At 43.3% G+C, this 12,405-nt stretch overlaps 1 protein-coding gene and 1 long non-coding RNA gene across 4 annotated transcripts in view; one reads left to right on the forward strand and one right to left on the reverse strand.

The window, feature by feature from the left end:
• The window catches only part of CDS2 (CDP-diacylglycerol synthase 2), a 61,443-nt gene extending 49,260 nt beyond the window's left edge, over positions 1–12,183 (forward strand). For 2 of the 3 annotated variants that reach the window (XM_055266751.2, XM_063633513.1), the window contains exons 6-13: positions 1,950–2,008; positions 2,624–2,706; positions 4,413–4,500; positions 5,311–5,379; positions 6,239–6,391; positions 8,585–8,704; positions 9,256–9,359; positions 9,626–12,183. In XM_055266751.2, the coding sequence (XP_055122726.1) occupies positions 1,950–2,008; positions 2,624–2,706; positions 4,413–4,500; positions 5,311–5,379; positions 6,239–6,391; positions 8,585–8,704; positions 9,256–9,359; positions 9,626–9,758 (809 nt within the window). In that variant the 3' untranslated portion in view covers positions 9,759–12,183. The remainder of the gene's footprint in view (positions 1–1,949; positions 2,009–2,623; positions 2,707–4,412; positions 4,501–5,310; positions 5,380–6,238; positions 6,392–8,584; positions 8,705–9,255; positions 9,360–9,625) is intronic. The other variant, XM_063633514.1, reaches the window with a different exon arrangement.
• Positions 534–2,658, reverse strand: LOC129474893 (uncharacterized). Its single transcript, XR_008654664.2, has 2 exons — positions 2,528–2,658; positions 534–839 (listed from the first exon to the last, which is right to left on the reverse strand). It is a non-coding gene; the product is annotated as an uncharacterized lncRNA (long non-coding RNA).
• Positions 12,184–12,405: the final 222 nt, after the last annotated feature.

Raw genomic sequence — 12,405 nt, forward strand, 5'->3', positions numbered from 1 at the left:
TTCATGTTTCCCTTTTTCAGATCATATAGGGTAACTTCCTGATGTTGCCATGGCATTTGTAAACTGCCATGGCACTGATTGGAGTGTAGCAATGAGGACAAGCAGAGGCCATTCTTATTGCTATCTTGATTTTGGAGGGGTTTGGCTGGCTTCTTTACGGCATACTGTTTTCTCAGCAAGGTCCTTATGACCTGTATCTTGTGCGACCTCCTATCTCATCCTGTGACTTAGAATGCCTAACCGTCTGGGAATGCAGACCCTGTAGATCTCAGCCTCATTTTACCCAGCTCCTATTCAAGATGGAGTTGCGCTAGTTCAAATGCCTCTGACATTTCCCCCATCACTTTTGAGAACCCTTAATCCTAAGGGTTGCAGAGGGACAAAGATCCATCCTCTGTAACTTCTTCAGGCTGATTAGGGGCAATGATATTCCTGCCTACCTATCGAGGTCTCTTGTATTCAGGGTAGAGAGGAGCTCAGTCAGAAGGTGTCAGTATGGTTAGGGCCATTCACAACTCGGACACAAAGTGATATCTGGAAGATTTTGTAAGTGTTTAAGAGAACATTTGAGTAAGCTTATCCTGCATTCCTACACAAATAGTACAATAGCAATATATTCCATATCAGTAAAGCAAAATAAGCAAAACTATCCCAAGTAAACTAAAGAAGGCTTTCCATGAACTGGGTAATTGTTGGAACCAAGCTGATATGGGGTCGGTAGCTGATTGCAGTATGTTCCCAGAATTAGAGTACTGATTCAGATTTTTACATCACCAATCCCTCTTGTTTCTTCTGAGCTGCAGCCAGAGATCGCTGGTTGGCTCACAGGAACAAGCAGTCTAAATTGCAGAAAAAAACCAAAGTCAGCCAATCAGTGCTGCAGTCTATTTCCTTTGGGTTGGGGGCCTCCTCAGTATTGTCCCTTTGAGATTCACCAGAAAGATGTTACCAGAAAGGGGTCCAGACCCAGACCCCAAGAGAGTGTTATTGGATCTCATACAAGAAAGAGTTTGGGGCTAGTCTATGGAGTAAAGTGAAAAAGCAAGTCTATTAGGAAAGTAAAGGAATAAAAGAATTGCTATTCTGTAGGCACAACAGCCAGCAAACTTTTTATTAAAGTTCCAAACAGTAAATATTTTAGGCTTTGGGGACCATAGGGTCTCTTGCAATTACAGTCATGCATCGTTTAACAATGGGCTACGTTCTTGGAAATGCATTGTGATTTTGTCATTGTGCGAACGTCGTAGAGTGTACTTACACAGACCTAGGTGGTATAGCCTCCTACACACCTTGGCTATAATGCGTAGTCTATTTCTCTTAGAGTACAAACCTGTACAGCATGTTACCTTACTAAATAAATACTGTAGGCAATTATAACACAGTGATAAGTATTTGTATATCTAAACATAGAAAAGGTATTATATGGTAATTAGTAAATCTTATAGTATTATAATCTAATGGGTATTATAATCTTAGGGAACTGTTGTTGTATATGTAATGTGTTGTTGACGAGAACCTCGTTGTTCAGAGCATGACTGTACTCAGTTCTGCTGAGTTGTAGCTTGAAAGCAGCCACAGACAATATGTAAACAAATGGACATAACTGTGTTTGAATAAAACTTTATTTATAAAAACAAGCAGCTGGCCTGACCACTGTTTGCTGGCCCCTGTTCTAGGAATAAAACATTCCTATCTGATGAACCATGTTCTAAGTTTAGTGTGGTCTGCATGATTATAAAATATTGCCTTCCTTTTACTGTTTGGGAGGAGTTATTTTTTCCTTGTGACTGTTTATCTGGATAATGTTTTTCTCCCCTGGGCTTTGACATTGTGCACTGGTTAGCTGCTGGGAATAAATTAGCCAAAGAACCACTTAACATAGCTAAAGGAGGGCAAAGATAAATGCAGAACATAATTCATTTTTCTTTTCTCCTCCCACCTCAAACTAGGGTTCTGCATGTTTGTACTGAGTCTGGTCAAGAAGCATTATCGACTGCAGTTCTACATGGTAAAGGAAATGCATGTGTGTGTGTCAGAATTCTTGATTTAAATGAAGTTTTTCAGGAGCTCAACAGGCCTTTCATGCTTTCTGTGACAAATCAAAACTCAGGAACATGGTCTGATCTGTATGCATCTAGAGCATGAAGGAAGAATGCCCATTTAGGTTTAACGGCTCTACATTGACTTAGACCCAGTCACTGTTACTTACACCTTAAGCAGCCTCTCCACTAGGACCCTGAGGTGGGCTCCAGAGAAGGCACAAGCTGAAGCTTCAGACACTGCCCACAGATGTCCTGTCTGGTACATCACTTGCTACCGCTTATTCCCTGACTCACTAGAGAACAGCTCCTCTCTGAGTGCCCCACATGCTCAGTAACTACTAAGAAAATGAAAAATACCCAGGCTTTCAGAGCATGGGAGAGCTCACTCACTAGTGGGCTGTGGGGGACAAAGTATTACTCTCAGAAGCCTGATCTTACCTGTTCACTTTCAATAAGTCAGATACAAAAGCAGATATTTTTCCTACCTGTTTCTCAGCAATTTTCTATTTGGTACTGATGGTTTTTTGAAGTTACTTTCAAGGTAGACTGGTAAGTAGTGTTTATTTTTCTTTTTTTTGCAGTTTGGCTGGACCCATGTGACTTTGCTGATTGTTGTAACACAGTCACATCTTGTTATCCACAACCTATTTGAAGGAATGATCTGGTGAGAATTGGGAGTTGGATTTTCCCTTTTATTTTGTGGGCGTTTCTCATGTACAGATACCCTCTATGCCAGTGGCTCTCACCTTGAGCCACATCAGAATCCTCTGCAGGGTTTGTTATAACACAGATTGCTGGACCCCACCCCTGACTTTTTGATTCATTAGATCTGGGGTAGGCTTGAGAATTTGAATTTCTAGTACATTCCTGAGTGGTGCTGATATTGCTGGACAGGACCCATGCTCTGAGAACCACTCTTCTAGACTAACAGGTACGGGAATATTTAAAGACTCAAAGACAATGCAACATGTATGGCAACAGATTTGAAAACCTAGAGGAAATATTCATGATTTCCTGGCAAAACGTATACTAAAAGTCATGAAGAAGAAAACGTGAATAGATCAGTAACTCTAAATGAGCTTTGAAAATTATATAAGATTCCATATCTGAAAAAAGAAACAGGACCAAATGGGTTAACAGCTGAGTTTTGTCTAACCTTTATACCAAAGCCAATGGGGAGAGAGAAGCAGGAATGATAAACCCATTTCTGCTACAATTATAGATAAATCATTCTAAATAAAATATTAGCAAATAGAATCTGGCAGTGTGTCAAGGGAATAATATGCAAATACTGAGTGGATTTTATTCCAAAAATGCAGTGGTTTCATCTATCAGCATTGATAGAAATCACTGGCCAACTGAAGCAGCTAGGTGATCTTAGTGAAAAGGTTAAAGGGTGGGCGTGGTGGCTCACGCCTGTAATCCAGCACTTTGGGAGGCCAAGGTAGGCAGATCAGGAGATCAGGAGTTGAAGACCAGCCTGGGCAACATAGTGAAACCCCTGTCTCTACTAAAAACACAAAAAAATAGCTGGGTGTGGTGGCAGGTGCCTGTAATCCCAGCTATTCTGGAGGCTGAGGCAGGAGAATCACTTAACCTGGGGGTGGAGGTTGCAGTGAGCCGAGATTGTGTCACTGCACTCCAGCCTGGGCAACAGAGAGAGACTCTGTCTCAAAAAAAAAAAAAAGAAAGAAAAACCTGTAATCAAAGAACTTTTTAAAAAGTGTCAGTGTCAGAGAGTGGAAAGTGAGGAGAGAGAGAGTACAAGTGTGGAAACCACCTCTTTCATAGTGAGGATGACTGGATCAGCAGGAGAGTGGGCAGAGAGGAAATCTAGCCATGTGTGTTTGGGTTTCACACTCAATACAGTCCTGGGGAAAGGTAGGGCCAACTAGAGCTAGTAATAAACAGCAAGAAAAGTCAGTAAATAATGAAAGAGACATTAAAGCATACTATTTAGAATTGGGGAGGTAACCACTAGAAAAATAAAAATTAGAAACGATTAGAAGTGGTTATTTTTGGGAATGGAGATAGGGATGGGGGAAAGAAGGAAAACTTTTTGTTCCTTTTACAATTAAATTTCTATCATTGTTTACGTATATTTCTTTATCATGAAAAAAGGACAGATGACCTTTTAGTTTGCAACCTCCACTTATTCAGTAGTCATTCAGTAAACACTTGAATGTGTACTCTGTGCCAGGTACTAGGTATGACTTTTTTGGTATTTTTATGTTTTTAACTTACTCCTTAATGGGTTACCAGAATTTTATGGGTGATTTTGGTGCTGGAATTTAAGAATGGCACTGTTTTGTGTACTTTTGAGGCACTGTCACCTTGCTTGAGTTGATCCTTACTTTGGTTCATTTCTAGGTTCATTGTCCCCATATCTTGTGTGATCTGTAATGACATCATGGCCTATATGTTTGGCTTTTTCTTTGGTCGGACCCCACTCATCAAGGTAAATGGATTACCCTAATGTGAAATACCACTGTGAGGGGAGGGTGGTGCTCTCAATGTGAGTAGATCAGCCTGGCAGACAGAAGAAATCTAGCCGTGTTGTATTGTGGCCATGTCTTCATGTCTTCCTGGAGAAAGGCCAAAGGAAAACACTGACAACTGATTTAAAAAAAAAAAAAAGATAATAAAGAAAATAGGCTGGACATGGTGGCTCATGCCTGTAATCCTAGCACGTTGGGATGCTGAGGCAGGAGGATTGCTTGAGGCCAGGTGTTCAAAACCAGCCTGGGGAACATAGTGAGGCTTTGCCTTTACTAAAATATTTAAAAATTAGCCAGGCATGGTGGTGGCATGCACCTGTAGTCCCAGCTCCTTGGGAAGCTGAGATGGGAGGATCTCTTGAGCCCCGGAGGTTGAGGCTTCAGGGAGCTGTGATAGTGCCACTACACTCCAGCCTGGGTGATGGGGCAAGATCGTGTCTTGAAAAAAGAAGAAAGGAAAATATTTTTACAGATTTATATAATCTTTTTTTGAGACATATTTTTTGGGACTTTGATCTGGATTTGAGTGTAGTCACTTAATTAGTATATTGTTTTCTAATATAAAACTATTCGAATGACTGAAACAGAAAGGGAACCAAAGGGAGGGTATAAGATAGGGCACAAGGAAACCATATTTGGGGGAGCTTTAGAAGGTGACATGGTTAAGAGAATGGGGTTTTATGAAAGAAAGGTTCTTAACAAGTAATCATTGTTCCCAAAGCTGTAGTTATCAAAACACCCTTTGCTGAGAACTTGCTCTCTGTCCACAGCTGTCCCCGAAGAAGACCTGGGAAGGCTTCATTGGGGGCTTCTTTGCTACTGTGGTGTTTGGCCTTCTGGTAGGTGGTGGCTTTCAGCTGTGTGAGGGATTGGGTGGACAGAGACCTCACACCACCTTCCAAGGCCTGTCCAGAGCTGGAGAGTGTCTTTGGAGGCCAGGACTCTGTCCTGCTGAATGGTAACCTTGCCCTGAAGAGGGCCGCTGGCCATGCCAGCCATCCACTAGCTTTCAGGCAGGGTGCTAGCAGTTGGAGAGCACCTTCTATGCCCTCTCGCGCCCAGGCACGGTGACATCAGCAGGTAGCCTTCTTGTCAGGCATTTGATGTTCCAAGGTCAGGGTGAGGGCACCCAAGGGAAGATGAGATACACAGCTTTTCTCCTACATGTGCCTTGCCCAGAGGTGGGTGATTTTCCTGCCCTTTCCAGAGCACCATTCTCTGCTTCTGACCCTTGGGCCAGTCCTCCTTCTTCAGCACTGTCTGGCTGCCCTTCAGTGCTCACCGCCCAGCTTTGTTGCTTTCCAGCCTTGTTCCTCCTGAGATCTGCCTCTCACTGTGCCGCTTCCCCATGGCCTCTCTCCAGTTATCACTGAGTTCAGAGATCTTGAGGAAAGTGGTCCAGCTCCCCAAAGGGGGAGAGTCTTCTTGTAGTTCTTTGCCCCAGTCCCTTCAGGTTTTCCCAGATTCTTTCGGGGCCTGGGTGTTTGGGTTCCTGTGTGTAACCTTGGTGGGTCATGAGCCTCTTTTTTTTTTTTTAATTGAGGTAAAATATGTATGGTAAAACATGAACCTCTGAGCACATAGCTCAAAGTTAACAGGGTACTAGGCACACTGAGGAACACGGCCAAACCAGGTGCCTGTGTCTAGGCTGGATGGTTGGAACTTACCTCCTTGCCGGTCTCTGTTATTCATCCTTAGCTGTCCTATGTGATGTCCGGGTACAGATGCTTCGTCTGCCCTGTGGAGTACAACAACGACACCAACAGCTTCACTGTGGACTGTGAGCCCTCGGACCTGTTTCGCCTGCAGGAGTACAACATTCCTGGGGTGATCCAGTCAGTCATTGGCTGGGTATGTGCCACTCACAGGGGGTGCGCAGCCACCATGGACAGTGGCTACAAAGAGAGATCCCCCTCCACCACCTGCCCTCTGAAAAAAGCTAGCTTCCTCCTTCCCAAAGCTGTAAGGCCCAGGACGAAGGAGAATTGCTCACGCCAGGTCAGGGTATGGGCAGGAGACCTTTCCCACAACGTCAGATTGTTTAGACCAGTGGTTTTCAAAGTGTGTTCTGTGGATCCCTGGAGGGCCCTGGGATCCTTTTAGTTGTGGGGGTAGGGTGGGGGGTCTGTGAGGTCACAACTGTTTCATAATTAGACTATGACATTATTTTCCTTTTTCAATGTGTTGACATTTGCTGTGATACGGCACAAAAGCAGCAGTGGTTAAAACTGCGTTAAGGCAGTGGGTTCCTCCGGCCACACACTCACAGTACAAACAGGCCAGTTCTTCTAATGAATGTCTATGAAATAGTAAAGTTACTAATTTTGTTAAATCTTGACCTTTGTACACACACCTTTTTAATACTCTACTGAAATGGAAAGTATGTGTAAAACATTTCTGCTAAGTAATGCAGTACAGTGCTTGCCTAAAGGGAAAGCATGTGTGCAGTTGTTTGAGTTGTGAGCTGAATTAGCTGCTTTTTTCTAGAAAAGAAAGTAAATCTTACTTGGAAAGAACCAACAAATTATAATTTTTCAGACTTGGGTATTTGGCATTTTTGACATTTTTGACATTTTTCTTGAAAAGGATGAAGTGAGCCTATCACTTCAAAGAAAACAACTGAGGCTAGGCACAGTGGCTCACACCTGAGATCCCAGCACTTTGGAAGGCCGAGGCAGGCAGATCTCTTGAGGTCAGGAGTTCCAAACCAGCCTGGGTAACATGGTGAAACCCTGTCTCTACAAAAAATACAAAAGAATTAGCTGGGGGTGGTGGCTTGTGCCTGTAATCCCAGCTACTCGGGAGGTTGAGTTGCTTGAACCCAGGAGGCGGAGGATGCAGTGAGCCAAGATCGCACCACTGCACTCCAGCCTCGGCGACAGAGTGAGACTGTCTCAAAAAAAGAAAAAAAGAAAAATGACTGCCAGTAATTGTTACTAAGGATAAAATTTGGCTTTCAAATGAAAATTAGAATTTTGGAAAGCTTAACCTGCCAGTGTGAACTTGACAGCTTCCTAATACTTAAAAGCCTTTTCTGATGAGGTCTGTGATGATTCTTAACCTGTGTGTGTGTGTGTGTGTGTGTGTGTGTGTGTGTTGATCACATGAGAAAAAAAGCATATTTGACACTGTATAATGAAATGTGTCTACATTTGGAAGATTTACATAACTCAGTGAACCATAGTCATGCATGGGTAAAAGATCCATTCAAGTATAAGATAGACCAATGGATTTTAATGTAAGAGAGAACAAAGTCCATTCATAGAATTCTAGATTCCATATCACACCTAATATTCAAGAAATGACTACTTGTCAAGCTCTGGTGTAGTGTCAGAGAATACCCAAAACCATCTGAGGCTATGACTAAAATACTCTTTTCAACTACGTATCTGTGTAAGGCTGGATTTTCTTTATATACTTCCACCAAAACAGCATGTTGCAACAGATTGAATGCAGAATATTTTAATGTTTTCCGTTAACTTAGATATTAGAAATTTACATAATGGGAAAAATTCACTCCTTTTATTGGTTTAAAAACCTACATATATATATAATTAGTTTCATAAAGAGTTATGAGGTTGGATGTCTTGGTCTGTCTAGTGTTGATAGAACACTTGGGGCTGGGTAATTTACAAAGAAAAGAGGTTTACTTAGCGTGTTTTTGCAGGCTGGGAAGCGTGAGAAGTGTGGCATTGGCTGCTGCCTGGCTTCTGGTGAGGGCTTTTTATGCTGCATTGTAACATGGCGGAGAGAGGTCACATTGCAGACACATGCAAAGAGGCAAAACCAGGGGCTTCATCACTTCATAACAACCCATTCCCTTGGAATGCCAGTGCTAATCTAGTCTCTTGACAGAACTCACTACCAGGAGAAAGGCACCAAGCCATTCATGAGGGATTTGCCCCTGTGACCCAAACACCTCCCACTAGGCATCACCTCCCAGTGAGCCCACAATGAGGATCAAATTTCAACATGAGTTGACAGCTCAAACCATAACACTGGGCATGTATGCACCTAAACTTTTACTTCATTTACTCTTCTCAGAAAACGGTCCGGATGTACCCCTTCCAGATTCACAGCATCGCCCTCTCCACCTTTGCCTCGCTCATTGGCCCCTTTGGAGGATTCTTTGCAAGTGGATTCAAACGAGCCTTTAAAATCAAAGTAGGAAAACCGTCTTATGTTCCTCTCATCTCACTCCCTCCTTGCCCATCTTCTGCCTTTCTCCCCCTTCCCTGCCCCCTCCAAAATACTAGGCTGTACACCCTGGCATTTAATGTGTGATCTTGACCCATGCACTGAATTTAGGTGAGTTAATTAATAACAGTATTTTCAGGAAAATGCAATCGTTGTTTTTCAGTTTATTTGTTAATATATCTTTCTTCAAAAGAACATTTTGGGCCAGGCAGTGGCTCATGTCTGTAACCCCAGCACTTGAAGAGGCCAAGGCGGGAGGATCACTTGAGGCTAGGAGTTAGAAACTAGCCTGAGCAACATAGCAAGACTCCTGTCTTTATTAAGTAAATGAAATAAGAACATTTTGTAATGCAATAAAATTGCGTCCTGATATAGCCTCACCATTAGATTTAATACTTCTCACTTTCTATTGCCCTCAGCTACTCAGGACAGAAGCCTGACATTGGGGTGGGACCATTAGGCTGGGATTGGTCACTGGCTGAGCCCAAGTTCACCCATCCTTCCCCTGCCTCTAACAGGACTTTGCCAATACCATTCCTGGCCATGGAGGCATCATGGATCGCTTTGACTGCCAGTATCTGATGGCCACCTTTGTCAATGTATACATCGCCAGTTTTATCAGGTATAGTACCTTTCCATCTGAACCAAGTTGGTGGATTTTTAAGTACGGTGCAATTCTAGAATTTTAGCAGCATCTAAGTTCCAGTGAAAAGCATCCCAAATAATGCAGTTTTCAGTTGTTGCTGCTTACAGATTTTCTGAGGCCTTCTCCTGCCATCTGTTAATAGATAACTCTCTGATCCAGAGATCAGAGCAGCCACTCAGATAATCAGGCCATGGAAGCTTCCGGGCCCTAGCTCAGTGCTGTTTCTTCACATTCTGTTCCAGAGGCCCTAACCCAAGCAAACTGATTCAGCAGTTCCTGACTTTACGGCCAGATCAGCAGCTCCACATCTTCAACACACTGCGGTCTCATCTGATCGACAAGGGGATGCTGACATCCGCCACAGAGGATGAGTAGGGGCCACCCAGGGCCGGGAGAACAGGAACAGAACTGAGCAGGGGCAGGTCTCCAAGGCAAGCCCAGCTGATGTGACTTAGACAATGACGAGGCTTCAACTCACTGTCTTTTTTTTTTTTTTTGGAGGGTATTTTTTATTTGTGGGTTCAAAAAATCTGTATATACAGTCTATGTGTTTAGAATTTGTGTTGTAAGTAAACTACAGCTTTGAGTTGGAAAGAAGTCACGGGTTGTAAAACCATTTGGATTTTTTTAAAACAAAAGTATTAATAATCTGGAAGACAGTGTTGCCCAGGTCAGGAGTGTTTTCTTGGTGGTTCCAGCCCCCATCAATTGAACTGTTTGTGGGCTCAGTCAGACACAGACATTCATCTGTGTCTGACCAAATCAGGGGACTTCCCCACCTGTGGTGGGAGGCACAGCTTAGATGTTTTGTACACCTGGTCTTTTCTAGAAATCCCTGCTTGGAGCTGCAGAAGGGTTGCCTTCTGTAGGTCGGAGGAATGGAGGCTTACTAACCAGATAAGCCTTCTATGCATCCACACCAAAATCCTGCAGAATGTAAGTAAGCTCTGCTTTATAAGATGGGTTGACCTTCATCGCAGACTGAAAGAAAGTTTCAGTTTTTATTTTTTTCAGAAAGCACGAAGAATTATTTATAATAGTCTGGAGAAAAAACACACTGTAATATTTCAAGTGTATGCAGTAGAATGTACTGTAACTGAGCCCTTTCCCACATGTCTAGGCTCCAGTGTCTCCTGTAGGTCCACCTAACTGTGTGTTTTCAGGGACGATGCCATCCATGTTTGTGCTGTAGACTTGCTGCTGCTGAATCCTTTCTGGGGACTTTCTCATCGGGCAGGGAGCAGAGGGCTTCTCGTTCATGCACCCTTTGCCTGAACACCCATGTAGCTGCTGTGTTGTGTATATATTACTCTTAAGAGGAGTGTATGTGTCTGTGTTTGTTTTAAAAGTCACATTTCTTACAGTAATTTCAATTGCACCATGACTTCTTCACTAAAACCACAAAGTCCTACTTAAAACTATGGAAAACCTAACCTGATTAGAGGCTTGACTATTTTGAAGATTAAATGCACACTTTTTATATAATGTGACCAGTTTAAATATAGTTCGTATTGTACTGGGGGACCTTTTGTTGTTGTTGTTTGCTTAAACTGTGATTTTTTTCCCCTCCCTAATTTCAGGGGTGAGATTGACTTTGGGAAGACAGATTAGTTCTTTGTCAGGCCAACAAGCAATGGAGTGCGGGAGAGAGAACTTGGTGCCCAAATATATTAAATTATTCTGTGCCATGGATGTTTTCATTGCCAACGAGGGTGTAATGATTTGCTTCAGCACCTTGGTCTAGTGCTGGTTTGTGGTGTTTTTGTTTATAAATTAGCCTCACTGCCTCCCTGAAAGTGCACAGTCAGCCCAGGTCTCTAGAGCGTCCAGCAGAGGATAGAGCCCTCGGGATGTTTCAGCTCACACATCCTTGGGTGACTTCCCATATGTGTGCAGGGCTGAAGCGGCTTCTTTCCGCTGAACTTTTATTTCCATTTCAGCCTCGTGGCTTTTCTTATTTAGGTCCAAGGCCCCTTAAAAGCAAAACGTATTATTGCAAGGGGTTTCATTTCAGTATTGGCTGTGTCACTGGCGGGATGCATCACTCTCAAGGGCCTCTTTTTCGGAGCTACTCCCAGTTCCACTCTTCTGTGATTCTGGCTGAGCAAGTTCATGACAGTAGAGGCTCACTGAGTGAGGTCCTGGGTACCCCCCAAACAGGAAGTGTTTTCAGGCCCTTACATGCTTATCCTTAAGGTGAGTATCTCGGCAGCACACCCGAACAGTAAAGGTGATCAATAATGAAACTGTAGTTTTCAGATTGAAGAATGAACCTGGATCACCAAACTAGATACCGAAAGGGCTCCTCATTTGTCTGTTTTGTCCCATTGTGGGCATATGGTGGGCTCCTTGAGAGGAGGGATTCTCAGCTGGGGCCCGGCTGCAGAGACCTGCTCTTGAATAGGGCTGCCTTTGGGATCAGGGAGCCGAGCATACTGGGCAAGGCTCATGTTCCTTTGTGGAAGTGGTCACTTGGTGGGGGGTGGGGTGGGGAAGGAGGGGTCCTAGGAAGCCGAAGCTGAGTGCTCACTAGAGCTGCTAGCAGGCAGGCCAGAGGGTCAGCTTGTGTTTTATTTTCTGATTTCCCCTGCATGCTTTCTGGAGATGAGGAATTTTTGTCAGGTAGCTAGGAGAGCACTGCCACCTTGTGTCCATATAGCACAATGTTTCTCTTTCTCTTATTTACAGACAAGATTCAAGAAACCATTTTTACATGTATACATTTAGATCTTAATGAATGGCATCACTTGCTTTAGACCAATTTTTTTTTTTATTGGTCAGAAATAAAATGTGACTGCAACTGTGTGCCCTCCCTTGTCGTGAATTCCCTGTTTATCACTTCCATGCATGGTTTTATGCTTCTCATTTGTTTATGTATTCATAAATACTGCATAGTCCTGATTCAGAGACTTTTGCTTTGCTTTCCAACTTGTATCCCTACATTCTCACAACTGCCTTCTTACCTTGGGTGAGAGTCATGAGCACCTTACCAGGCAGGGAGCTTCCCCAGGATAGCGTGGTG

Source organism: Symphalangus syndactylus, chromosome 24 (assembly GCF_028878055.3).
Source record: "Symphalangus syndactylus isolate Jambi chromosome 24, NHGRI_mSymSyn1-v2.1_pri, whole genome shotgun sequence".
In the NCBI taxonomy this organism is placed as follows: Eukaryota; Metazoa; Chordata; class Mammalia; order Primates; family Hylobatidae; genus Symphalangus; species Symphalangus syndactylus.